Here is a 27,679-nt window from a genome sequence, read left to right on the forward strand (position 1 = left end):
CCCCCCCCCCGGGGCGGGCGGGGAGCGGGTCACCGGCGGACCCTTACGCCAGCGGCGCAGGCGGGGGCTCGGGCCGTGGCTGGCGCGCGCGGCGCTGGCGTAAGGGGGCTCTGTGAATACGGCGGGGAGCCGGGGATGCCGGGCCATGGCAGGTGCAGGCCCGCTGCACCGGGGCCCCCGCACCGTCCCGGCCCCACCAGCGAGACGGCGGCGATGCCGCGACCGTGGAGGATGCTGCCGGGCAGGTGAACCTGCCACGGGCCTCCCGCCCGCCGTGGAAGCTCGTCCCGGTGCGTGTCGGTGTCTCCGGATTCTCCTGGGATGCCCTGGGAATGCTGCCCGGCGGGAGCGGGTGATCCCGAACCCCCCAGCAGGATGCTGAACCGGAGAGCTGGCAAAGCGGGAGCGCATCCTTTCACCCGTCTCGCTCCCCATCATCATCCTCGGCGCGAGCGCGGTTGCTCGCCGGCTTACGCCGTAAAGATGCTTCTGTTTCTAGGCTCATAGCGTCAGGCCCCGCGGTCGTTCTGGCGGCTGGGTTTCGGCGGCCTGCTCATGTTGGGGATGTGTGCCCTCGAGATAGGGCCGAGCTCTCGGTCAGAGGTGTCGGAGCCTTGCTACAGGGCCGGTCGGCACGGACGGGATAAGGCAAGGCCACAGGCTTGATACCCAGCCCGGGGTGTGAAGGGTGGGGAGGAGAACATGTCCGGCCTGATAACAGTGGGGAGCAGAGCTGATTTCACCCCACACTACTGCTGCGGGGTTTAAAAAATCTTGCCGGGTGCTTTCGAAATCCACCGTAATTGCTAATAACTTCTGCTTCTGCACCAAAACGCCATAAGCAGAGTTGCTTCTTCAGCCTTCTTGACCTTTTGTCTCTCCCCCTCTGCCTTTATGGGGATGGCGGTGCTGGTCAGGCGATTAATGGCTTGGCTCTGGGCTGGTCTTCATTTCCTCGGGTGCCTGCTCCGTCCATGGGGTAAGGAGCTGTCGTCATCGCTGGATTCCTGCTGCTTTGTTCCCGTCCTCGCCTGTCCCTTGATCTAGGGCTGCTTCTTTCTCCATCTGCATCACACGACAGGGTTCCCATCCCGGCTGGGGCGGATGCTGTAATATTAACAATAGCAGCCTTCCTGTGACGTCATTCCATCCTGACACAGGCCGGTGCGGATCTTGTCACTGACAAAACGGCGGCAGCTCAGTCCCGCTCTTCCACAGCACCTATGTTAACCTTAATGATCCCCAAAAAAGCAGGCCAGACAGTTTTTCCGATGTTTTGGGCTGGTTTTGGAGTTGCGGTTGCTGCGGAGACATGCCAGTGGTTCCCTTTCTCTGTAGAAAAGCATAATTCGAAAGCATCGCCTGAGTTTTCCCCACTGTTGTGCTTTCCGCCCTTGGATTTTTTCGCTTGTGTAATGGTTTTCCGAGTGGTGAGGTCAGGATCCAGAGCCCGCTGTGCGCTCCATCACCTGACACGATTTGCCTCTTCTTTTATCCTCACGCGGGTCAGATTCGTAGCATGGATTCGTGGCCAGGGGTGCTTTTTCAGCCCGCTGTTGTTGGCGTGGGAGGGAGAGGAGGAGTTGGCTGGACCGGCGGAGCTCGAACTCCCCCAGACTAAACTCGCGTCTGGGCTTTGCCAAGCCTCGCTGCCATTGGGGTTGAAATGGTCGAGTTACTCCCCCTCCTAAATCACTGCCGGTGGAAATTTTGGCAGGCTCTAATTATGGTGCTGCTGGAAAACCGGCCCCGGTAATTAAAAATCTTTGTTTTGCAGCATTGAAGTCTCTGTCAGAAGGCTTTTAATAAGGGGTTAAGGAGCTCCGCAGACAGCCGGGGTCTGCCCAGGAGGGCTTTCTGTGAGGCTGAATCTGCGCAGTTGTAACCGGGAACCTTTTGCTCCCATCCCATGGCACAACTTCGTTCTGCAGCTCGTGTTAATAACCGCTAATTATGCATGGGGTGGAGTCTGCCCTGCCTTGGTGTCAGCAGTCTCCAACCCTCGGCTTGGTGGTTGCTGTCGTACCAGCGTGTCGGCATCTCCCGCTCTTTGTAGTTGTTGTTTTCCCTGCACAGCTATTCAAATATTTGGGAATACGATAATGAGGAATATAGATTATTGTTACATGCTCTTATAACAGCTCTGCGTGATAATTTGGGGATTAATAGCCCGGAAACAGCTCACTTGTTACCAAGGTTGGGCAGGGACCGCCTGCTTATCTCGGCGCAGCACTCGATGCTGTTGCGGTACCCATCCTGGCGCTTGCAGTTGGGCGAAGCCCGTCGGGTTTTATCCCATGCCGGCGGCATCGAGTGTTTCTCCGGGATGGAGAGTGGTACGCCGATCGGCTGGGGATGAGCGCTGAGGCCTCCAGGCTGTTCTGACAATAAACCAGCCACACCACGTGAAGCTTGCTCTAGATTTCAAGCTGAATGCATCGAGCCTCCATGCACTGAGCTTGCGAGCTGTGTTTTATCCATGAGAGCTTTTCTGCCTGAAGCCGAGGGGCCGCTTCTGAGCGTGCAAATGCACGTCTGTGTAAAGGCACACACACGGATGGACCTGCTGCTGCTGTTGGGAAGGGAGCTGGGCTTAAAAAATGAAGCTGTCTCCGGCTGAGGAACCAGGCGTTGCTTGTGGAGTCGCATCTGGTGGTTTTAGTTTGCAAAACGTAACGGAAATGGGAAAGTTTCCACGTGGAGTGGTTTTCCTTACAGGAGCCACATGTAAGGTGTAGCTGCCTGGTGGGATGTCAGTGGCTGAAGGGTGGGAGACCCCTCGGTGAAGCCTTCGGCCTCTGTTTTTTTCAAGTTGGAGATGAATAAACAACACAGAGGAAATATGACCGTGCTTTGGAGCTCACTCAAATCTCTCCGGCCGCTCTGATTTCCCCTTACGGCAGGTCTTGCTGTTCCTGCATGCTAACGAAGGCTTCCCGAAGGGATGCAGGAGGCCTACCGTGCCAGCTAACTATGTTTCCTTCTGGAAACAGCTGGTTAGAAATGGGCAGTGGAGGCTATTTTTGCTGATCTCTCCCCCTTTTGTAGCAGTTTGACCTTTAATCTTGGCTTTTGGACCCATTAGGAAGGCGCAGGGCCGGCTGGATGCCTCCGTAGGAAGCCTGACTTCGAGCCTGGCATCCTGTCTCCCGTAACGAGCTGTGCCGTGTTCCGTGTTCTTCGGTGCTGTATCCCGGTCCCCTGCGTGCCACCAAGCCTCGGCTAGCGAGGTGGAGACGGGCAGGATGCAGAGGAGGCCGTTTCAGCTCGTCCCCCTGCCTTATCTTGCATCCCTATTGTGAGGAGCCACAGGGAAAGACATTGTTCCCTCTTCACAATAAGTAATTTTGGTTGATTGTGTTAGGGGTGAATGTGAACTGAGTGTTGACACTTGGATAAGGAGTCAGCGGGAGGTCTGGATCCCTGCTCTGTGAATTGCCCCGCTTAGGTGTTTTTTAACTGTTTCAAGAAGCCTAAAGACACCCATTCATACAGCCTGGTCTGGGGATGGGGCAGTCACGCGTTACAGTGGTCCTTTCCGTGGCCTAAACGCACAAGAGAAGGGTTACGAGCCCCGCTGAGACCACCTGAGATGCCATCAGTCGTGCAAAAAGTCTGCCGAGGAGCCAGGAGTTGGGTTCAGCTGCCTGGAGCCCTCTAAATCTGTGAATTTTCTAGATGCTGGGCTTAAATTTATCTGTGGGGAAGGAATCTGTCTCACTGCTGCATCTGTTTCAGCGGGCGTCAAAATAGGTTGGTCTTGCTGTGTGAGGGGTCTGAAGCAACTCGATTCTCTCGTTGAGTGGGGAAAAGCACAAAGGGAAATCTAAAACACTGCATTAAAATTGCATTACTAGCTGTATTAAAAGCCGTCCCATTGACGTCCTGATGAAACGTGCATTGACCGACCCCTCTTTGGAGCCCTTGTCATGTCAGTACAAGCGTGCTAAAGGCGCCGAGCCTCCCCCGGCCCCGCTCCAGCTCTCGCAGCGACGCTCTGACAAACGGTGGCGTAAAAGACATTTTCAGAGCCGTATAAAACCCGGCCATTGAGCGCGGCGGCCGCTCGGACCGGGCTGACAATGGAGCCGTTGTGATCTGGGCGGTGGGGAGGCCCTCCCATCGGCAGCGTAGTCGAGGAACCAAACCTCAATGGGGCATTATGAGTCCTTCGGAAGGCGTTATCGGTGCTCCCGGCAGTCGTAAATAAAGCTGGGGCTAAGCCAGACGGCCACAATGGCAGGGCTTGGGGGACGGAGGTGGCCGGACCTCGGTGACAGATCCTTTGCCTGCGTCAGGCACGGTCCCCTTCTCCCAGTGGGACGCTGAAAGAGGCACCAGAAAGTGCTTTGGAGACCCCAAAATGGAGATAAACCTCAGCCTTTGCCCCAAGTGTCAACAGCTCAGGCCCAAGGTGGCTCGCTGAAGTTTTTGAGCTGGTGCTAATACTATGTCTAAGCCTCTTGGAGGGAGAATTTATCCACAGGGAAGGATGGAGATGAGAGCGACCTGTTCTTAGGGCTTTTCCACAAATATTCCCCGGGTCTGGTGAGGCTCAGCTGCCTGCATGGAATTGGCTGCACCGAGTTGGGGCGGCAGTGCTGCAGGTGTAAGTCACAGCTTTGGCTAAATGGATTGGGGAGGATTTTACGGCAGTGATTGTCAGAGGAATGGTGATTTAATTGCGAGGTGTTGCTTCAGAAATGGGGGGGGAACTTCTATCGGCAGGCAGAACTGGCTGAAAATGGAGCTAAAGGAAGGGAATTTGGAAGCGAGTGCTCATTAGTGAAAACACATCTTGGGGGGACACGGCACGACCATCTGGTGGGTCACTTCCTAGGGAGTTTGGGATGTCTTTTCCCTGGATTTTGGGGAAGAGCTGCCATGGGGTTGCTGGTGAAGAATCTGTCAAGATAAACGGGAGCCTGAAACCAGAGAGGGGCTGCGCAGGCACAGGCAGAGCCAGGCAGGGATGGGCAGAGCCTGGCAGGTACGAGGCAGCACTCACCGCTTGGGAGCCATCTCTCAGGTGCCTTTGCCAAGGGAGATTTTATAGGGGACGGGATGTATTAAATGTACTTCCTCCACCAGTGACCTTTGTCTTCTTGCTGTCTTTGTAAAGCTGCGTTTCCTGGTATGGCACGCAAATGGCAAGCGGAGATAGGCGATTGTTCTGAATAAGCAGAGAACGCGGGTTTAATGTTGTCATTTCAAACAGAGGTTTGACCTCACTCCTCGGAGGTTACGTCTCTGAGGTGCGTCATCCCAATTGTGTCTTGCTTCATGCCACCTGTCCCACATCTCTGAGTCACTTTAATGTTTAAAAAATGCCAAAGGGACCTTCTGGCAGGCTCCGGTTTGCCCCCTTCCGTGTTTGCAGTTGGCGTTTTCTCATGAAGGAGACAGTTCCTGCTAACCCTGGCTGCAAAAATACGTGTGTGCGAGCAGGACTGAGCACGGTAACAGCCCTTGTTGTAAAAACACCCACTCGCTGCCATCCACGGGTGCCAGACGGGGTGACCCGGCTCCATGGCTGCACAAGGGCTGGCCCACGTCTGCTGCTGGGCAGGAGTCGCGCCATCCTCCCCAATGAAGCAGGCTCTTGTTCGGTTTCGCTTCGCGTCAAAAGGGCAGGTTGCTCATGCCTGACCCCGCAGTGTAGCGGCAGGCGAGTTCATGCTCTGCAGCCTGACTCCTCTGAGATTAGCACGCCTTGGGGGGGGCCGGGAGCTGAGGGTTTTATATAGTTAACCCCCCCCAGAGATCGTTAACACAGTGGTGATGCAGGTAGGTGAATGGAGCAGTGGAGCCTGCCAGGCGTGTTCCATCCCCTCCGGGTTGCAGGAGATGCTGTGACGCTCTCCCCCCTGGACCGATGCTCTCCCCTCCTGGGGTCTCGGGGGAGGTGATGGGGCTGTGGGAAGGGTTTCTGCATCTCACAGTATTTATTTCAACAGGAGGAAGCTGCTACCGCTTTCCAAATAGCATAACAGGGCTCGTCATAGTGAAACTGCAGAGCCATAACCATACCGGGTAGCGAGCAGTGCTGAAACAGATGTTCCTGCTGCTGTCAAGCAGATGCCCTCAAACGCTTCCCTTTCCTGTCGCATCCCACCTCCCGTGGCGGGTGCCGCAGGACCTGTCCTCCCGGTTGGGCAGGAAGCTCTTTTCGAGGGTGATAAAACCACATTTCTATTTAGAGAAACTGCTGCCTCCCCGCTGTGGCTCTGAGTAGGGCTCGGTGAGCACGGCTAGTTCAGAAATCTCCTAGGTGATGTTTGGGTGAAGGGTGAAGGTGACGTTCCCAGCGCGGCTGTAATTCACAACGGCGGCTCAGCCAGAGGTGCCGATGTGCAGGGTTGGGTACAGCCGAGGGAGGGGGGTGAATTCCCAGTGGACCCTCTCCCCCCCCACCCCAACCAGGGTGCCTTCAAGTGTGGGTGACAGTGACAGGCACCGCCTGCTCGCAGTGCCGATCTCGTTTCCTTGTGCTCAGCTGATAAGCTGGATGTGCTCTCTAGTTAATGGAAGCAGTAAATCCACTCAACATTGCTCTGGCCTCTCCGAAGGAGCTCTTATCGCTCCCGTTTCTGAGCAAGCAAAACTACCAGCATGGAGCTGCTCAGCAAAACCACTTTCCTGTCCAATTCCCATCACCCTCGGCCCGGGAGAAGGGAGCTGCAGCCATTTGCTGGGCGATAACGGCCCCGAACAAAGCTGCCTGTCGGAGCGGCACCATGTCCAGGCAGGAAAAAAAAAACCACAAAGGCTCTGTGCACTTGAGCTGACTCCCCGAGCAGGGGGCAGGAGAAACATCATCAGTTCTGCACCTCGTTTCACTCTTTGCAGGGGGCCTTCCTGTGAAGTGGGGTGAAACCATAAAGTATGTGTAGTTTTGGAGAATAAGGAGAAAGCGGTGGGTTTGTCCTTTCTGTCAAGGTGTCTTCTTTTTTTCCCTCTGAATTAGCAGAGTATTAAAATCCGGTAGACACTTAAATTTCTTAATGGCTGGCAGCCGGGAAAACAGCTTTCCGAATTCCTGCACCCACAGCCTCGAGAGCAGTTGCTCGGAAGCAATTCATGGTGAAGGCAGTTGTAAGGACGTGGGAGCCGCTCTCCTCTCCATTACTGCCTGTTCTCTTCCCGCCTGCTTTCGGGGATGAGGAGGCACTCCTGGAGAGCTCTGCCCTCTGAGGATGTCCTTGCACTTGAGGCTCCAATCTCTTCCCTTTTCCATAGGGAGAGATAGCGGGAGTGGGGGAGGATGGCCTTGAGACCAGGGCAGGCACTGGGAGAGCACATTCCTGCCCTGCCACCAGTGTCTGTGGTCCTGGGAGCATTTTTCACCCTCTTCCAGCTCCCACTGCAGAGCAGGAACGGGTTCTGTGTAGGATCCAGGTGCATTCGAGCCCCTGCGTGCCATCCCCCGGTGCCCACTGTTTAGATATCAGGGTGATTAACTTGGTACAGCATTAACTTGCTTATTTAACCACGTCGGTAAATATCTGTCTTTTAATTCCTTGCAGAGACTTCCTTCCCCGAGGCTCTGGAATTGTCACTCGGCGGCCTCTCATCCTGCAGCTTATCTTCTCCAAGACAGGTATGGTTTGGGCAGGAGAAGCTGCCCAGTTCCCCCATCAGAAGAGGGAGAGGGTGGTTGAAACCCTTGGCTGGCAGACGCGTATGAATATTTCAGTAATGGTTCTGGTTCGTTGGAGTGTTCCACAAACAAGATTTTCACTGCTGGGGAGCACGCCTGCTCTTGGGGATGAAAGCCACCCTGGAAGTGGCAAACGACAGAGGAGTTTTCTGCAGTTTGGCACTGATGCTGGCATTTCGGCGTACATCTAGTTGAGAGCATGCACTGGCAGCGTGGATTGTGTTCAGGCTCGTTTTGAACACATGCTGCCCTTGACACTGCAAAGTCGGGGTCTGTTCCACAGGAGGCTTTTCTAGCAGATTGTGATGATCCTTTCTTCCCCAGAATATGTTAAATCCCGAGTCAGACTGCAGTGTGTTTATCAAATAGTATGTCAGCCCTCTTTAGCTGCATTGTGCTGGCACAGGGGAGGGCAGGGGTATCTGTGAGGCTGCAGGGGAGAGGGGAGCAGAGCACAGGTTGAAGCAGCAACACATTTAAGTCCATCCTTCTGCTCCCCTCCAGCAGAAAATTACTGTTTCCCTTCAGGTGTCACTATCCTGATGATAAGGGGGACTTTGTCCATGCACAAGCATTCAAAATGTGGGTGGTTGCTAATAAAAGTGTGCCCGTAATAAAAGCTGCTTCCCCATCACCCTGTGACTCAGTTCCGCTTCGCACCCTGGTACAGAGGAGTTGCGAAATTAGCCTCTGCCCTGGTTCACCTGCCTCCACGCACAGTGAGGAACACTGAGGAGCTGAACATAGGGCATGAGGACAGCTTGTTTTCCCATCCAGGCACGCTTTGAAAGCATTGGCCGGCCCGATCTTCGGGGATATTTCTCCTATTGCCTTTCCCTAAATGAAAGAGGCGGTCCTCTTCCCAAAAAGTGTGGGTTTGGGTCAATCCTGGCAGAGCTGGAGTGGTCTGCAGAGCCATGCTCCGCAGCCTCCTTTTGCCTTTATTTGGGTGACCTGTTTATCAAGTAATTAGTCGTTTCTGGTACTCAGAACACGTAAGGAGATTGCAAAGTGTCAGTCGTGGCCTTCAGATGATAAGGTGTCATCAGGCGCTGGAACTGGTAGGAGTGGAAGGGCAAGGGTAGGGCTGGTATTTCCCTTCACCCCACTTGTGGGTTGTTGGAGGGAGGAAGTGAGTTGCACCATCTCTCTCCCTGGGGCAAGTTGTGGCCCCAAATCTATTAAGGTCTTTTTTCGAGGGGCAGATTCAGAGCTGTTGCAAGGAGCCAGGGAGTCATTATCCCGGTGACTGTAGGGAAATGCTGTCTCTCTTCCCTCTCACCTCTGCTCAGCTTCCCCACTCCCCTCAAAGCTTTTTGAGCACTAAAAGGTTGCAAAACCCTTTCAGAAAATCTCAGATACCTGAAGGTGACTCCACAGAGGCCCAGAAAAAGCAGCTGCTTTTCTGTTCCCAGGCATCTTCCCCACGCAGGAGCCAGGATTGAGTTAATGTTTGTCTCCTGGCACAGGTTCCTTGGGCTTAGAAGGGAGAGACAAGAGTTGCTGGGGTCAGAGTCAGGCCCCTTGCTGGACTGCAGCTCGGCTGGAGTTATTGGCTGCAGGGGCAGAGTGAAATGGAGTGGTAAATCTGGAAAGCAAATGAGTAAATAAAACGGAGCTTGTGGCACAGGTAGAGGGAAGCTGCGCTTCCTTCTTGGCAAGGGGCTGCCGGAGCAGGGAAGCACTGCTGGTCCTTCCTTGCCGGATGGTGCAAAGAAGATATCCCGTATCTCCAGCAGTGGCGTGCCTCCCCGCAGCCGGCCGCAGCCCTTTTGCCAGCATGAGGGTGCTGCCGGTGCTGGGGGGGGGGTTGCTGTCCTGCCTCCCAGGCACACCAGAGCATCTTGGCAGCCAAAGACTCAGAGCGTTCTTCAGCGTTAGGAGTCTGGGCAATAAAACATTTAAAAGCAATCAGCGGGGACTGAAAGGCAAACAGGCCTGGGTGAAAACAAACACGGCCATTCTGATGTTGAGGTTCGCTAAGCTGGAGCCAGCATCGGCTGCCTGCCAGCATCTCACCCAAGGGCAGTTTCTTTTTTGGCAAAGGGAAGTGTAACTCTAAGTCCACATCAAAGCAGCTGCTGCCAGCGCAGAGGCAGCAGGCAGAGTGTCAGGGTGCTCAGCCTGAGCCGGCTGGCTGCCATCGTCCCGGTCTTTCCTCCTCAGCCAGAGGAAGCGGCTAGGCCAAGTTTATTTGGGGCTGCTGCCAGTCAGGAGGCTGAAGACAGCCAGGTTAATCCCTGGGCAGGTTCTTGGTGCCTCTCTGGGGCACTGATTCTGCCTGGCTGCTCAGTGTCACACCAAAGCGCCTGGCTGGTTCTGCTTTGCAATGTAGAAATGTCTCTAAACTGATTGAATCTCGGTGTGCATCCTGTGCTGGGCTCGAGATGGCCAAGTTGTCTTTCTTTTTGGTTTTTTATGTCTTCCAGAATATGCTGAGTTTTTGCACTGCAAATCCAAAAAATTCACAGATTTTGATGAGGTGCGGCAAGAGATCGAAGCGGAAACTGACAGGGTGACAGGAACGAACAAAGGCATTTCTCCCGTCCCCATCAACCTCCGCGTCTACTCGCCGCACGGTGAGTGAGCTGCTTCTCTGCCCCAGGCCTCTGTGTGTTAAAACACTGCGAAAGAAGAAAAGCTGGCATTTACATACACAGTGGCTGTGGGGTTTAGCCCAGCCTGCGTCCTAAGACCAAATGCTGGCTGCTGTGTGTGTCTGGCTGATCTTATACTGGCCTGGGGGTTGATGGGGGCTGCCTGGCCCACCCCCTGAGCAAATATAGCAGTAACTCTTCCTTCAGAGGGGCTTTTAAAGCTCGCAGAGGGGTGGATCTGTCAGCAGATCTGAAGAGATCCAGCTGCAAGACCGACAGCTCCCAGCGCCAGGCCCTTGTCCCCAAACGCGGCTGGTCTCTGTCCTTTCAGTGTTGAACCTGACTCTGATCGACCTCCCGGGTATCACCAAAGTGCCGGTGGGGGACCAACCGCAGGACATCGAGTACCAGATCAAAGACATGATCCTGCAGTTCATCAGCAGGGAGAGCAGCTTGATCCTCGCTGTCACACCAGCAAACATGGATCTGGCCAACTCGGACGCGCTCAAGATGGCAAAAGAAGTTGATCCTCAAGGTAAGAGGGACGTGTCCTCCTGCCTGTCTCTGCCCACGTCACTGCTTCAGACCCTGGATCGGCCCAGGTGCGGAATGATAAAGCCTTCAGCAGCTGTTGCGGCAGAGTCTTAGCAATCAGTTGCCCAATTTTTGGTACCAGCAGGGTGTCTCATCCCTCCTCCTCTCACAGAGGACTTTCCGTCCTCTGACAGTTGAGAAGGGGCCAGCGGTTCCACTCCTTGCTGATGAGTCCACGTTTGCTTTGGTTACGCACCCGCGTGCCTGCTTTTGACACGTTCTGTGAAATGCGATTGATCAATTGCTCGTTTGTGAGGTTAATCGATTGCTCGTTTGTGTGGCCGCTTCAGGCTTGCGGACGATTGGAGTCATCACCAAGCTGGATCTGATGGATGAAGGCACAGATGCCAGAGATGTACTGGAGAACAAGCTGCTTCCTTTACGAAGAGGTATAACGAACCACGAAGGTTTTACATCCCCCCCATGACCTGTCTCCACCTTCGTCTTTTACGTGGAGAGAGTGGCATTTCAAAATGAGTCGAGGGGCAGCTCCTGTGCTCTCCAGTGTCCGCTGGGGAGCCCCGGCCCTTCGTGCTCTGAGAGAAGTGGCTGTGGATGGCGATACGGAGCCGTATGGCCCTGCTCGGACAACTTTCAGCTGGGTCTGTCCATAGCAAGAACCAATGTGTCCTTTTGCAGGCTACATTGGCGTCGTTAACCGAAGCCAGAAGGACATCGATGGTAAGAAGGACATCAGGGCAGCACTAGCAGCCGAGCGGAAATTCTTCCTTTCTCACCCAGCTTACCGGCACATGGCCGACCGGATGGGCACCCCACATTTGCAGAAAGTCCTTAACCAGGTAGGCTTGGTTCCCTTCCCAAGTGTTTTGCAGTGCTGGTGTTTATCTCTGGTGGAAAGGAGATGTTCTGGCAGCCGGTCTGGTGCAGAGGAGGGTGTCTCAGTTGTCTCAATTCTTTTGCAGCAACTGACGAACCACATTCGGGAGACGCTGCCTTCGCTGCGCAGCAAACTTCAGAGTCAGCTGCTCTCCCTGGAGAAGGAGGTTGAGGAGTACAAAAACTTCCGCCCCGATGACCCCACGCGAAAAACCAAAGCTTTGTTACAGTAGGTTTCTGTCGCTCAGTGCTGTGTTCCCGGTGCCTCACCTGGCAGAGGAGATTCACCTCTCCCAGCCAGAAACATTGCTGGCACAGAAATAAATTCACTCTGCTCTTCCTGTGAGGCTCATTTGTCTCAGCCGGTGGCTTCTTCAAGGAAGAGCCCGGAATAGCCCTGTTGTTGGGAGCAAGTGGTGCTGGCGGATGGCTCTGCCAACTCCAACGGTGCTAAGCTGGCACCTGGGAGAGATTCTGTGTCCTCCGGCGCTTGTCTGGCAGGCTGCTGGGAAGGACAAGGAAAGCCTGTCCGAGAAATGCCTGCTGAGCATCTCTGCAGGCAAGAATTAGCATCTCGTGCTTGCTGTGCTCTGTGTACATGACCTGCCTGTCCTAAAGCAAACAGGTTGGTCTTGGGATTAGAAAGCACGACTTGCGTCCGTCCTTGACCTGCCCACGAGCTCTTTAGACTACAGCAAAAGGGAGATTTTTGCTTCTGCAACTCCAGCAGAGGGAATTGGGAGAACTTCTACACAGCCCTGACTAGCTGAAGCAGGGCTGGTGGGGTGGTGCTGGCTGTAGGAGGTGGTCTGGGTGTCTGTCCGTCCGTTGCACTCAACTGGCGCCCATTTAATCCTGTTGCTTCTTCACAGAATGGTCCAGCAGTTCGGTGTGGACTTTGAGAAGCGAATCGAAGGTTCAGGAGACCAGGTGGACACACTTGAACTCTCCGGGGGTGCCAGAATCAATCGCATTTTCCACGAGAGATTTCCTTTTGAGCTAGTGAAGGTAAAGCTGGCCTGGGGAGCGCGTGTGCTGCATAGATAGCAAGGTCTCAAGATTTGAGATAAGTAAACCAGAGAGAGTGAGCCAGTCTGGCCAGGATAGGGAGCAGCCTCTGAACCTGCCTGTGAAGTCCTCAAGGGCTGAGGATGATCTTGCTTCAGGCGGGCATCTGCCTCTTGCAATGGTGCAACAGAAGGGCTGCAGCGGGAGCCCGCTTGCAAGCCCACGTGATTGCTGGAAGTTGCTTGCTGTAAAAATCGTAACTGTGGACTTCCTCCTTATTCAGATGGAGTTTGATGAGAAGGACTTGAGGCGAGAAATAAGCTATGCAATTAAAAACATCCACGGTGTGAGGCAAGTATCAGAGTGGCGCGGTCGCGGATCCTGTTCTCCTTAGAGTAGATCAGTAAGCCTGGGCTGCGGGGTGTGTGTGATCGGAGCTTTCCTGCCGAGGGAGAGGTGATACCAATGGCTGTCAGCTCATCGTCCGGTGTCTTGAGGAGACCAGCGCTTGCTGAAAATGAACGTTCCTCACCTTTTCGAGGGAACTGAAGGGGTAACTCGGCCAGCCTGTGTGTCCCTCCAGCGTAGCGTGCCACCTTGCTTAGCAGAGTCAGGCTTGCCCCACTCCCCTACCACCCTGGAGAACCCAGGAGAGGCTGCAACACAGACACTGAGCTGAAAAATTTCCCCTTGCGCCTTCAGTTTAGCTGCTAAAATAACCTTTATCTTTCCTTTTACGTTCCCTTAAGCAGGGGAAGAAATGACCTTGAGGGAAAGGTAGGGAATGGGAGTTAAACCTTCTCACTAAGAGGGATCCAGGTCCCAGCTGTAGGTGCCTGCGCTGGGGACGAGTTGCCTTGTTGGGGAGTGACGCGTCTTTCCTGGACTCTGCTCGGCCCATCCAGCACAGACCTAACGGGGCAATTAAGGACCCCAAAGAGGAATGGCATTAAATGCAAGTCCTCTTCTTGGCAGGCCTGCTCTTCTTTGGCCTGGTGCTGTGATGGGAAAAGAGAAATGTAGAGTTTCTTCTCTTTGCTTTAACGCTCTCCCCAGGAGTCACTTGACCTGTTCGTGGTGTATCCCTTTTTCCTAAACACCACCAAAAAGGTTAATTCCCATTTCCTTGCAGTGTTGATGCACTTGGGCTCTCGCTCCCTTTCAGGGGAGGGAAGTAGCACCCTAATTCGAGGTGCTGGAGGGGTTGGAGGGTGCTGCCACGAGGTGGGGGGGGCGGAGGTGCCAGCACCCTGTCCCCTCTGAGGGGTTGTGGCAGCCCCAACAGCGGGGGGAAAAAGCGGGGTTCAGCCATGCCGTGGATCCAGGACCAGGGCCGCCCCAGCTCACGGCGCTGGGGAGGGAATTGCTCTCCAGGACGCAGCTGATCACCTCCAAACCTGATGACCCATTTTGTTTTTTTCTCTGCCATGTCTCTGCCCTCTCGCCCCACCTGCGGATTCCTGTAGGACGGGGCTCTTCACCCCAGACTTGGCATTCGAGGCCATTGTGAAAAAGCAGGTGGTGAAGCTGAAAGAGCCTTGTCTGAAGTGTGTCGACCTCGTTATTCAGGAGTTAATCAATACAGTTAGACAGTGTACCAGTAAGGTATTGAACTGGCTGGAGGCAATCCAGCCCCTTCCTACCAGTGGGATGGGGAAGCAGAAGCGATGCTCTAACCTGCCTGCCTTGCCTGGTTTCCCCTCCAAAAAAACCCCAAAAATCTGGGAGCTCCCTAAGCAAATTGGATATTTCTGAGCTTTGACTCGTGTCTCCTAACTTGGAGTCCTCCCTGTTGTCTTCGGCTGGGGGGGATTGGCCGGTCCTTGATGCCAAGGACAGATCACCCAGGACATCACCCAGTGCTTTGAGTGCCGGCGGCGTCCCTGAGCCTCCCAGGCATCCCGACGGACAGGATCGGGATTTCTGGGGACGCTCGACAAGACGCTTGGCTTCCCATATCCGTCACCCTCCTGGGGGCAGCACGGCTCTCGCAGTGAGGGGCTCTCCAGGGCCCTGACTGCGGCAGCGGCAGGTTAGAGGGGTGCTGCCGAGGCTTTGTTCCCGGTAGGAGCCAGGCAGGTGGGCAGGCTGCTCTTGGATACTGGTACCTCTCTTAGCACGTGTCTTCTCAAGCTGCACTTTAAACTGCTGCTTCGCTGCACTCTGGGAATCCCGGGAACGTGGAAACAAAAGCCAGGGACAGCGGTTCCAGCAAACGGTCTGGTGGCATGCCTGTAAATTGTGCAGTTCAACGTCTGCGATTAATAAGCTGCTTGATAACAAGCACATTTACATTTCAAAAGGTTCCCCCCATCCCAGTTGTCTTTTTTCTGTGAAAGTGTTAATTACCCTGAAGCTGTGCCCTGGATAAACGGGCCGTTTCCATATTTAATAACCGGCTTCTCAGGGTGACTCTTTTGGTTTTTTAACCTTGTTCTGGTGGCACCAAAAGATATGCCTTAAACTGAAAAGAGGGCAGGAAAAACAGCTCCCCTCTCCTTCCAATGCTTGTGTTATTTTAAAAAAATTAATAAATTTAGCTACGTACAGGCGAGAACATGAAAGTATCCGCGGTGTTTGCTACCCAGAGTGCTTTTGTGGAGCGGAACAGTTTAAATGCTGACCTGGTTCTGTAAGTGGTAGGATTGGTGGGGGTTTGTTGGTGGATCAGTTCTCCTCCGCTGTCTTTCGTTTCCAGCGTGGTTGACTGTGATCTGGGTAACGTGAAGAAGCCAGTGCTTCCTGCTGAAATTCCTTCCACCTCAAATAGGCTCTAACCCCAAAGCCAAGTTGAAATTCAGTGTTTTCCTAGAGCTGGGTCTTAGTAATCCAGTCTAGAGAGAAGCCAGGAGCCTCTCCAGGGTTTTTCCTGCGCTCAGGCAGCACTGCCCTCCCGTACACGTAGAGGCGAGGCACCCCCTGGTCAGTAAAACAGCCCCTGAAGCCGCAGGGAGTTTGGGGTCTGGGGCTGAGCCTGCCCATGCTGCCTGTGAGACGCAGGGGAGCTGAGAGGGGACCGATCACCCCAACAGCTCTGAGGGACCTGAAGGAATTTCTCAGGCAGGCGCTGCAGCTTTTTCCTTTGCACGTTACTAACCTTAATTTAAAAAAAAAAAAAAATCTCATTTTTCTTTTTTTTTCTGTCTTTGTTGCTATTTTTCCCGCCCCCTGCACTCCACTTGGTGTTTCGCTCTTGCTCTCTGCATGATGCAGGACGGGGCTCTTCACGCCCGACATGGCCTTTGAAGCCATAGTGAAAAAACAGATTGTAAAGCTTAAAGAGCCCAGTTTGAAGTGTGTTGATCTGGTGGTCTCAGAGCTGGCCACGGTCATTAAAAAGTGTGCCGAAAAGGTAATGGGTCTTAATTCATCCCTTTTTGTCTAATCTGAACATCTGGAATATATTTGCTCCCAGGACCCAGCCGACCAAAGTGAGTTCAGCCGCAAGGTTGTCGCTAATTTTGGGGGATGCCGTGTCCTTCTGACACCTGAACGCCTGTTGGAAATGCCGGCAAATATAGACGTAGCATTAACTTGGCTTCGTGGCACGGGTCCTGCCGAGACATATTGCACAGGTGTTTGCTCACCCCCGTAACAGCAAAGGCTAAAAACGCTCCTCGCATTGCTGAGATCCCACCTTCTTTGCCTTGCTTAGCCGTAGCTCACGCTTCGTGCCATGAAAACCCGGATCTGCTTGGCCGTGGGGTTCGAGGGCGGGAAGAAAAAAATCTGGATTCGTGTGTTTGGCATTGCTTCGAAGGCCCCCGGGAAGGGGATTCTGCTGATCTTGTCGGATTTAGTGAAGAGAATCAAGTCTGTCGCTTTTTCTGCCCCTGAGCCCCAGTTGTGTCCTCCTGACAGAACTGGGGCTCAGTCCCCTCTGTCCTCCATCCCCTTTGTGAGCGTCTTCTGTCGCTGGCTTTCTGCAGTGAGCGCTGGAGGCTGCCACAGTCCCATCAGCAGCGGTTTTTCCCTGGCCTTCTCCCTTTCTTTTCAGCTTGGTTCCTACCCCAGGTTACGAGAGGAGACGGAGAGGATCGTTACCACTCACATCAGGGAACGGGAAGGCAAAACGAAGGACCAGGTGAGCTCACGCGATCTTCGTCTTGGCTAGAGAGCAGGGAGAAAGCCCAGCTGCTGGGTGCGAGGACAAAGCAAGCCCTGGCCCTGTTCCGCCGCAGCCGGTGCTTGGAGCGACCACTTGGCATCTCCCCACTCGTGATCCCAAAGCTCCCTCTCGCGGCAGCGATGCAGCGTGCTGCAGCTCTGTCATCTCCTGGGTGGTCACCGATGTCCCTGAGCGCAAACGTGGGGCTCCGTGGCAGCTCTGCCTGAGCAGTGCGGGAGCTGCGGGTGTTCAGCCCTCCCTTGTGGCACTCCTAATGTGTAAACCTCCTTCCAGATTCTCCTGCTGATTGACATTGAACTCTCTTACATCAACACTAACCACGAAGACTTCATTGGATTTGCCAAGTAAGTAATTTACTGGTGGGATGGGTCCTCAAACTCTTTTTATAAATGAGGTTCACGGTCCTGCCCCCAGTTTGCAGAGGAGGAGTGTGGGTTACGTTACCCTTTCAGGGTCACCGACGTGAAAACCGGTGGAGGAGTCTCCCACGTCCCAACTTAATTCACCAAATCAGCACCTTTAGCACCCGAGTTCTCAGATTTGGGGTATGGGATCTCTGCTTCTCTGCTTGCCACCTGGCTAGTGTTTGAGGGCCTGGAGATCTGAGCTGCCCCACATCATTCCTCTGCCTCTGCATTTGTTAATGCTGCTCATTAGGGCAGAGAGCGTGAAAAGCTGGAGTTGGATTGTTGAGCCTCAGACAGATGAACTGCTTAGGGCCCACTCACAGGAGCGCTTACGATGAATTAAGGTAATTAAGGCTGTTGCTGCCCTTCAGCAGAGACGAGGGAATTTTTCGTGCTCCCTGGGTGCACTAAGGGAAGGTGAAATGACTCTCGTCCTGTCCCAGTGGAGCTGTCAGGACTGGAGCAGAAATGTCTCCCCATCCTTTGAGTTTGTCCCTCGTAAACCTCTGGCAACGCAGGCGAGGCCAGGACCAGGAGCGGGACTCTCCTGTTAGTCTCTCTTCCCTCAACTTTGGCTTTTGGCCAGAGGATGGCTAGCATTTTCCATCTGCGCAGCCCCAAAGTGGGTGATAACTTTTCGGAAGCGCCCAGAGGTCCGGCTCAGGTGTCCCCGCACAGAAAGAGCAGAGGCGAGCGGCTCTGCCCAGAGCTTGTCACCGTCCTCACCAGCCAGAGCCCACACCACCTCCTCCTCTTTAAATTCACAGTCTTCCTCTTGTTTTCTTTTCCCCCCTGCTTTTTTTATGTCTCTGCTTTTCACCTTCATTCACAGTTCCTTCCTCTTCTCCTAATCTCTCCTGTTTTTCCTTTGAACCATCATCTCACTCTTTCCTCCGGACTCCTCTGAAACTCTCCCACTCCCCAGCTGTTACACTGAGCAGCACATGACGACAGGGTGGGTACCCGCTCAAACAGCATGTCCTGGAGTGGCTGGGGCAGCCCCGCTTGCACCTTCCCCTCCCCGCAGCCTGGAGGGATGTTTGATGAGAGCTGGAGAGGCTTTTCCTCCAAGCTCAGCTTTTGGATTTGCGCTTGCAGTGGAGCTCAGCCACGGGAGAGCTTCCCGCTCCCATCCAGGATGTCACGACACTTGGGCTGGCGCAGACAGGGCGCCTGGCTCGCCTTGTGTCCCAAGGGTTTAGGGAGGAACTGTGAGGATCGGGGCAGGCAGAGAGCGATCTCCCAAATTCCCCCAGCCGGCAGGTTAGGGATGCCCTGGGCCAGAGGGACGGTGGCTGCTGCAAATGCGGTCCCGCAGTCACCTTCCCCAGGGAAAGGACCCTGTTTGTGCTTGTAAACTGCTGCTCCATGGGGTGTCCTGGCATTATTCTAACTGTTTTCATGGATTTTGTTCCTGCTCCTGACTAACGGTTACGTCCCGCACCTCGCCCCTCATCTCTTTGGTTGCTCAGGAGAGACAGGTAGCTTTCCCTCTGGTGCAGGTATGCTCTTTTCCAACCTGGGGGGGGCAACTAGGAGGCTGCAGGTGTTTCTGGAGACGAGTCCTTCTGGTTATCGGCCTTGCGGTGGTAGGGGTGCATCGGCTCGGCTGGGTTCACGGACAGAAGTCCCTTTTGAATCAGCAACTGCTGCTTGGTGTTTCCTCTCCTACAAGTTACCACCTTGCCCCTCTGGAACAGGCAGACTTGTAAATGCCTGGAGATAAGGACTGTAAGGAAGGAGATAAAGCTGTCCTGGTTGGAAAGCCCCGTCCCCCTCTGCTGTCCTGTGTACGTTCAGTCCTGGGCAAAACTCTGGAAGGGGCTCCTCTGTCTGCATTGCAGCGTGCTGGCAGCACGGAGTCTGGGTGGTCTTGGTTGAATTTTACATGACGGGCTTCGCCTTTGGACTCAGCTCTTCCTTACAGCATTCCGGGTGGGAAGCGTGTCGTGGCTGCGTGGGCTCTGAGCGCTTGTTGCTTTGCTTTGCCTTCCCTGCCTAAAGCTGCTCTTTTTCTTCTTTCAGCGCGCAGCAAAGGAACACTCAGACAAACAAGAAAAGAGCCATCCCAAATCAGGTATGGCCGCCGGCTCCCCGGTCCTCCCTCGTCGCGTGGGGCAGTGGTAGCTCTCCAGGATATCCCGCTCCAGCAGTGATCAGAGCAACCCGGAGCTGCGTTTCGCAGCTCTGAAAGCGGGATTCGAGTTGATCCACAGACTCCTTCCTGGGGGGATATTTGACACTGGGGTTGGAGATGGGAAAGACGGAGCTCTGGCTCACGGAGCGGGAGCGTTTGCTCCGCAGGAGCTCATCTAAAAGCAGCAGGAGTCGGGACAAGCTGGGTGGCACGTGCTGCTGGAGGAGCCCCGTGCTCTGACATGGGGCAGGGTCTGGTCTAACTTGCCCGGTCCTGCCCCCGTTGATCCAGACTAGCCCTCTGGGGTGGTGGGCAGAGGGAATGGGGACCAAACGGAGCACAGGGAGGTGCCCGGCAGCTGTGTCCGCCTCCGTTCTGTCTCATCATGCAGCCTCCCGCTTCCGAGAGGGTGTTTGCTATATCCGGTGTGCATGACTGAGAGCAGCACTGGAAGTGCCCCCTTGCATGGTGTTAGGTCTTGCAGTACCTAATGCAGACATTGCCTCTTGTTGGAAAGAATGTAATGAAATATTAACACTGTAAAATTATAATTAATAGCATGTAACTGTTTTTCTTTTGCTGTTTTTCTGCTTTTTCCTACCATTTTTGTGCTTCCTGCTTTCTTCTCCCTTCCATCACTTTGTTTTTCTTCACTGTTCTGTCTCCTTGTCCTGCTTTTTTTTTCCCCCCCTTAATTTTGCACACCTAAAGGGTGAGATACTGGTAAGTACCCACATAGTGTGATAGTGCTGGTAGACGACACCCAGTGATGGACGTGGCCCTGCCAGAAAGACCTTCCAAACCCAAAATGACGCCACTCGCTTCCTAGAATTGAGTATGCTGTTGGCAGAGGAAGGACAGGATTCCCGGAGGCGAGCAACTGGGCTCTGTGAGCTTAGTCTAGAGGCAGAAATTCAGTCTGTCCCCTTTGTCCCCACACCTGGGCTCTTCCCGTGGCTGAAAGAAAAGGGCTCGGGGCTGATCCCTGCCTGTGCCATGATCACCGGGCTGTCAGTGCTGCCTGGCATCTGCCTGCACTTGCTGGGAACAGGTATAGGGAGAGGCGGATACTGGGATTCAGGGTGTGAGTACTGGTTTTGCTGGCCCTTGAGAAGCAAGAAGCCAAAATCTTCGGGTTTTAGCACAGAGCTGCCTGCTGTCATGATGGGACGTGGTTCCCGTCGAGTGGTGGTAAGGGCTGGAGAGAAGCTGGCCCTGAGGCAGGAGAGTCCCTCTGCCCATGTTTTGGGCACACACAGCGGGTAGGAATTTGCCCCCCTTTTCTCTGGGACCCCCAGCTCCATGGGGCTGGAGGTGTGTTATCTCCCCCCAGCTGCCTTTTTTTTGGGGCTTGAGGTTGGATCCCAGCCTCGGGCTTGCTGCCAGCTGATTTAACAATGCTGGCCGCAGCACAGCATGCTGCATGGCTGGCACAGAAATCCAGCAAGAAGCCCTCTTCTTCTGAGGTGCCTCAGCTCCCAGATGTTAGCAACTGGCGGAGGCAAACTTTGGGTGACTGTCAGCTGCTTCGAGCCTCATTATTCAGCCAACAGGGAGCTTTCCCTCAAGCGTACTCACTTCTGGGGAGGCGGAGGGCAGCATTTCCTCCGAATGGAAAAGAGTTTCACCGTCTGTGGTCGAGCAATCCCCTCTAGGGGCGGTGGGGTGGGTGGGGGGGTCCTGACCCCACTGCTCCAGGCTTGGAGCTGAGCATCGTGCTGGCGGTCCAAGAAAATGGAAGTGTCTGAGAGGGAAGTAATCTCCAAACCACCAGTTTGGGCTTTACAGGCTTGAGGACCGTGGCTTAGGTGTTGCCTTGGTTCCTCAGGGGCAGCCTCAGCACCCGAATGTCTCCCTCGGGAAGGAAGCTGGGAAAATAATTTGGCTCCTACCGCTGGGGATGGGTGCTGGCTGATGGATGAAGCCAGAAGGTTGGAGTTGGCTGCAGGTGAAGTTCCCCAGAGTCGGCCACCTCTCATCAGCCACACAGTCCCATGAAAAAGCAGCTGCAGCTTAGGCGCTGGATGCTTTCTTATCTCAAAAATGGATTTTATGAGGCTGCTGTAATAACCCGGTTACAGTGGAGGGATGTGGTGAGACAGCCGCCCTGCCACAGCACAGGCAGCACCCATCCTGCTCTTCCCAGGAAGGTTTGTACTTTCTGCTCAGTGAAACCCCGTGACTTACTGACCACATCTGCAGCTCCAACAGTCTGTGAGGGCCCCGTGCCCATTTCCCATCTCTTCCAACTGTTCAGACACTTCCATTTTCTTTTAGCACTGTCCAGATGTTGCTGCAAAAACAAAGGAACCCCCCCCCAAGGGCCCGTCTCTTGCCTCCCACACAATGATTTCTGTGCAGGGCCGCTCTCCCATCACTGGCTGTGCGGACGTGATCGTGCTGGGTGACGGGAAGGTGGAGATCTGACAACTAAGGATTTGAGGTGCCAGGCCGGTGCCAGGCTGCTTCTGATTCAGAGCCGGGCAGACCTCCGAGAGCTCTGGAACTCTTCTGCTGGGGGAGCTTGCCTGGCTTACAAGCCCTAAAACCATTGGTGCTCTCACCAATATCAGTTGGTCTTAAAGGAACTTTCTTCTGGGCTCTCTGCTGTGTGGCTCAGTGCCAGGCACTGTGGCGCAGCCTTCCTCTCTCCTCCTCCTCCTCCTCGTCCTTCTCCCCCTCCTCCTCAACCTGCATTTGGGGATAGAGGAGGAGGTGTCCTGAGTCCTCCCTTGAGCCAGCACATAGCTGGGGTGTCTCTGGCTCTGCAGAGTGCCCTCCCCTCTTCTACCCTTTAGCAAAAGAAATCAAATCTTGGCTTTTCTCTAACACTTCAGCTCCCTCTATGCTACAGCCTTGGATCTCTCCCAGCCCCATGCCCTAAAAGCAGATTTGCTGTTCCTTATAGTCCCCTCCAAAACTGTCCCAGCACCTGCCAGAGCCCCTAACCCTGCTCACAGGACTTGCTTTGCTGCTGAACCTTTTCCCTCTGCCCTTTCCTTGGCCCTGATCCCCTCAACTGCTCCATCTCCCCGGTCCTGTCTCTGTTCCTTTAAAACCAGACTCGGTTCAAATTTGGAGATTGTTTTTAAATGCAAATCGGGGTCTCAAACATGCCAGAGCGAATCAGAAGGTGAAATCTTTAATCTGACAGCCTCTGCTGTCTTAATTTCAGGGCTCCTTCCTTCCCCTCACCAGAAAAATCTGTATGAGTTAAGTTTTAGCTCTAGCTGCCTGCGCCTACCGGCGCACCGAGCTTTGCCCGTGCCTAACACAGTGGATTTTGTCGTGGCTTTTACGTTGGCAGCCACCTGAGCAGTCTGAAAACGAGAGTGGCCCGAGCCCCATCCCTTGGTGCATTCCCCTAGCAGCACACGGAAGAGCCTCGGCACAGAAGGGCTGGCGCTGGCTCTGTTTTACAGGCTTAATCCTGATGTTGAGATTAAAGCCCTGCCTTGGGTCTCGGGTGCAGCTGCTCAGAGCTGGTTCCCATACATGCCATAACAAACTCTGCATCTCGCTCGTGTCTAACTCTTCTCTGCTTAACCGCAAGGGTTGTTCGTTCTCCCTCCCATCCATGCTTCGGACTGACTTGAATCAACCCCCCCAGATGCATTTTCCCCACGTCTGCCCATTACTAACCCGTGTGGTGGTACTAACCTCTGTGAAGCGCTGGGGTAGAAAAGCCGTGGTCCCGGGGCACTGGCTTTGCCGAGCTGCCACTGAATCCCTCCTGCCGCCGGCCTCCCGGTGCTGGATGCTCAGCGCAGGGCACCTAAAGCATCCCAGAACACAGGATACGGCTCGCATACTGGGAAGATGCGTGTGGGTGCCAGGCTGCTGAACGGGGGGGTTTGTGTGCTGTACTACCTCCCAGCTTGGCTGGGCTCTCCTTTAGGGTTCCTACAGGAGCAGGCGCTTGTTGGGAAGCTCTCCTGCAGTTTTTTAGGTCTCTAGCAGTGGCCAGCATTGCCATTTGCGAGGCAGCTCCTGCCCTGGGGAGGTCTGACCCTCCACCTCCGGGTGCCCTCGCTGCCTCCAGAGCAGAGTCCCAGCTGGATGGGTTGACACAGCAGAAGCAGACGGGTTCGGGGACTCTCTGTTCCCCCTCTTTACCTGGGAGCGGGTCATTTGCAGGCAAACCGGCATCTGGAAGCATAGCGTGGTCCTGCCATGCAGCTCATGGGGCGGCCGGCGTAGCAGCTCCGCAGTAAAACCGTGGGGGTGATGGTGAGAAGAATGCCGCTCCCCTGCAGCCCTTGGTAGGGAGAGAGACTCACAGCTTGGTCTAAAGGCTTCTGCCACACCCCTGGGGTCTGTGCCGAGCCGCGGTGACCTTCCTCTCCGTACAATAGCTCCCAGAACAATGGAGGAACCCTGCCGGGCAGAGCATAATCTTGCCTGCAGTTGAAAAGCTTAGAAAACTCCCGGCCTGTCCCAAAGATGGTGGTTGTGCTGCTGGTGAAGTCAATCTGCTGCCCCTTTCGTGGGAGGCCGGCGGGAGCACCTGGGCAGGGTCTAATCCTCTGCTCAGCCGAGCAGCGTGCTCACTCGTCCCAGTCCAGTCCTGGCTTGTCTGGACTCAAGGCTAGGAGCGATTCCAGCTTCCAGCCCATCTCCGTTGCCTGTTCTCGCAACTGCGAGGGGTTTGTGGTAATTCATGATGTTTTCCAGCCGGCACAGGTGTCCTGGTGGGGCTCTGCTGTCGCCGAGGTGCATCCAGTGAAGGTGGAGTTGTTCCCCAAGGGCTGTTGTCTTGGGGAAGCCGTTACAGGCACAGGAATGCTCCTTGGCATCAGCAGGATGGTGCCTCTCTAGCTCTGACAGTGCCGAGACAGGCGTGGGATAGTCTAGCGAGGGCTCTGCTGTCCTGTCCGGTAGGTGCTGGGACCAGCTACACCATTGTGCAAGCTTCCTTGCCACTGGCGCTGGGAGAGAACACAAGTGCCGTGATGGAGATAGTGGTCAGCCGTTAGCTCCCCGGGCTGATATAGGACAGGGAATGCTGCCGCCTGCTTCAGACAGTGTGGTCCTTGTGCATTGTGTTGTGAAAAACTGCTGCTTGCAACGTCAGGCTTCGGCAATCTCGCTTCAGCGTGCTGCTGCCCCAATTGCCGGCAGCTGCTGCTACGTGTTTGCATGCGAGGTCTATCTGTGGGGCTGCGAGCTCGGCAAAACCTGCCGGCTAGTCCTGCCTGCAAGGAGGCAGAGGAGCTATCCTGGGGGGAGGCTGCTTTGGGGTAGGGGTCAATGCACAAGAGGGGGAGTGGGTTTGGGTGAGAAACACAGGATTCCTCGGTTATAATGAGGCTGAGGGCTGCCGTGGCCGCCCTCAGCGAGGGCACGTTGCTCACAGAGACCCTGAGCAGAACAGGGATGGGGAGAGCTGCTCCGGTAGTTGCTGGACTGGGTAAGTTGGTTGCTCCTGGGAACGTGCCCCAGCTGATGGGGCTCCATTAGTCTCTGCAGACCTTTTCTGGTGTTGCTCGCAGGTGGCATGACGACGGCTTTGAAACGGCTGGGATGGAGGCTGAGGTCTCTTTTTACGGGGCTCCTGGCACTGCTGCGCTGCGTGCTGACCTTTGGGAAGGACCGGCACCAGCACCCCTGTGCGGGACACCCCAAAACAGCCCTCGGCAGAGACCGTAATGCCCCCGGGCAGCTCCGGTCCTCTCTTAAACCCAAGACACGCTCTGAATTCCTGTCTTGTCCCTTTGAGGTGCTGGACCTTTTGCTCTCCATCACCTCTCCTGTCTGGGCTGCTGCTGGCTGACCAGGTGGCACCAGTGGCCATGGGGAATTAATGTGGAGTTGGGTTTAGATCTGTTGGTGCTGCAGCATCTTACTGTGAGCGTGGGCAGGGGCTCACTGCTTTTCTCATCCAGCTTTGGGAGCTAGAAGAGCTCCAGACGTCCCCCCCACGTGCTGCTAGCTTACCTATAAGATGGGGTCTCAGTTTCTGTCTGGTTGAGGGTCTTTTGCTGAGGCTAGGGCTTTCTGTGAAGGGTCTAGGTGGGCTTTCGAGCTCAGGAGCACTTTTCCTTGCTCTCCATCTGGGGAACTCCCCTGGAGACTCCACAGTAGCCTGTAACCTCTTCTTCCTTCCTCCCCTCCGCTCCCCACCACCACTCCTCTGTCTCCAGGTGATCCGCAGGGGCTGGCTGACCATCAACAACATCAGCATCATGAAGGGAGGCTCCAAGGAATACTGGTTTGTGCTGACGGCCGAGTCGTTGTCCTGGTACAAGGACGAGGAGGTATGTGCGAGCGGGGAAGAACGGGTTTTGAGGGGAGGCTCTGTGATTCACGGGCCTGGGGTGAGAAGGTCCTCGGGCTGGGAATGAGAATTAGCGCCCGGGACTAATTAGCATTGTCCATCTCCTGGCATGCAGGAGCGTGGGTCTCCTCTGGAGGGTGCCCTGCGGACACCACACAGCCCCAGCCAGCAAATTCCATGTCTCCAGACACTCCCCCAGACCTCGGGATTGTGTAAACAAAGATAAACTGGGAGACATTGGCAAGCGGAGGTCCTACGGCATCCAGCTGCCCGGCCCTGGCCGAGCCTGTGGGGTGGCCACGCTGTGCAGGCATCCCCTGTGCCCTGCCTCCTTCAGGGGAGGTTTTCTTTGTCCCCAATGGTGTTGTTGCAAGACCTCCAAGAAGGATCGGGGACCTCCATTTACCTCCCTGCCCCATCCCGGCCCCCTAACCCAGGGCAGCCAGTTCCCGGTTTGACCGTCTCAGCAAAGCAAAGCCAGAGGAGCCATGCAGGTGGTCAGGAGGGGAAACCATGTCCATTCTGGCCCTAGGGAAAGAAAAAACACCAGCGCTGTGCAGGGCTTGGCTGCGGGTAAAGGAAAACTTAGTCTTTGACCCCATGGGACCATTGGTGCATTGTCACCAAGCCCCGAACCCCCTCCTTGGCTGTTCTCCATGGGGTTGCTGCGCTGCTCTTACATCACGCGTCATCCCAAAGCTGCCTTCGGGCAGGAGGTGCCGATGGGGTTAATATCCCCACACTACGATTGAGCTGCGAAAAGATCTTGGAAGCTGTAGGGAAATGGGAAACGGGATCGGGGTGGGCAGGAGATGGCTGCAGCCTGTGCCGCCCTCCCAGCAAAGAACGCTGAGGCATCTCCGCTGCCTGAAGCCTGGGCAGCCCTGCCTGTGGCGGGCAGGAGGTGGGGTACACGTGGGGGGCATTGCACGCTGTCCTGACCGGCCTGTGCGGTGCCCAGCCACCCTCCGGCCACCAATCCCCCTCCAGAGCCACCCCCGGGAGCGTGGGGAGACCAGGGGCATGGGGAGGGAACCCGATTCTCTCCGCTTCTGGGGTTTCTCTGTGCCAGGACCCCACAGGTCCCTTCTTGTTCCTCACCGGGTGTCTGGGAAGGGACCGCTGCTGTTCCCGGACCTGTTTGCCCATGTCAGGGGATCTGGTGCCCCAGCCCTCGGGCTGGACATCCCGCTCCCCGGCGTACTGGGGCGGCCAGGGTGTTGGTAGCTCACCCCTGCCTGGAAACAGCATTTCACCCCTCAAACCCAAAGCGATTTCTTTGGGCTCAACCCTCCCAGGAACGGGACGGCGGCAAGACCGGCATCTCCTGCCCGCTTCTTGTCCGAGCTGCCGGGGCCGGCATGAGCGCCGGAGCCAGCATCTCCTCCATGGCACCGTGGTCTCGGCCATGCTACTTTCATATTTCAGATTTTCCAGCATTTCCGCCCCCACAGTCTGAAAATCGGCCTGTGATCTCGCCTTTCCCCTTACGTCACCAGCCTCCTGGCCAGATGCTGTGGGGTGGGGGGGCTGGCTTGCAGGGTGTTTTGGGGGGATGCAAGGGGTTCGGTGTGGCTGCTGCCTCGCCAGAGCCCAGCACGCGGGTCAGAAAAAGGAGACGTGAACACAACTTTTATTTCCCGGGAGCTGCTCAGCAGCTGGACATCAGGCATGAGAGCAAAGCCTGGGCTTCTTTTGTTCATCCTTCATCTTCCAAGTGAGCTGCAAAGGTGAACGTCTCTCCCGAACCGTGGAGTCAGATTTTAACCTCTCTTCCCCAGCCACCCCCCCGCCCAGCCCCCTTTTTAAATCTGCCTCCTAAAAGAGAAGGAAACATGTTGAGCTGATAAACCTCCCTCCGGCGTGCTTTCCCCCCCTCTCAGAGCCCGCCGGTGCTCCCCCGGTTTCCTGCGCAGAGGCCTCTCGGGGGGCACGTCTGGCCCCTCCGTGGCGGGTAATGAGAACCAGCCGGCTCGGGATGAATGAGGCTCTGTCTTCTGCAAGCCCAGCTCTCCCTGCCCCCCTACCCCTGC

The 27,679-nt window shown here is 55.3% G+C and overlaps 1 protein-coding gene across 6 annotated transcripts in view; it reads left to right on the forward strand.

Annotated features, from left to right (window-relative positions):
* The window catches only part of DNM2 (dynamin 2), a 33,579-nt gene that overhangs the window by 446 nt on the left and 5,454 nt on the right, over window positions 1–27,679 (forward strand). For 2 of the 6 annotated variants that reach the window (XM_010571192.1, XM_010571193.1), the window contains exons 2-15: window positions 7,527–7,600; window positions 10,090–10,239; window positions 10,589–10,792; window positions 11,142–11,240; window positions 11,491–11,651; window positions 11,775–11,917; window positions 12,561–12,696; window positions 12,980–13,047; window positions 14,163–14,301; window positions 16,694–16,780; window positions 17,099–17,169; window positions 19,258–19,309; window positions 20,081–20,092; window positions 25,513–25,626. In XM_010571192.1, the coding sequence (XP_010569494.1) occupies window positions 7,527–7,600; window positions 10,090–10,239; window positions 10,589–10,792; window positions 11,142–11,240; window positions 11,491–11,651; window positions 11,775–11,917; window positions 12,561–12,696; window positions 12,980–13,047; window positions 14,163–14,301; window positions 16,694–16,780; window positions 17,099–17,169; window positions 19,258–19,309; window positions 20,081–20,092; window positions 25,513–25,626 (1,510 nt within the window). Of the gene's footprint in view, window positions 1–7,526; window positions 7,601–10,089; window positions 10,240–10,588; window positions 10,793–11,141; window positions 11,241–11,490; window positions 11,652–11,774; window positions 11,918–12,560; window positions 12,697–12,979; window positions 13,048–14,162; window positions 14,302–15,909; window positions 16,049–16,693; window positions 16,781–17,098; window positions 17,170–19,257; window positions 19,310–20,080; window positions 20,093–25,512; window positions 25,627–27,679 lie in introns of all 6 variants that reach the window. The other 4 variants (XM_010571196.1, XM_010571197.1, XM_010571195.1 and 1 more) reach the window with 3 other exon arrangements.

Source organism: Haliaeetus leucocephalus, unplaced genomic scaffold (assembly GCF_000737465.1).
Source record: "Haliaeetus leucocephalus isolate CR32 unplaced genomic scaffold, Haliaeetus_leucocephalus-4.0 Scaffold310, whole genome shotgun sequence".
NCBI lineage: Eukaryota > Metazoa > Chordata > Aves > Accipitriformes > Accipitridae > Haliaeetus > Haliaeetus leucocephalus.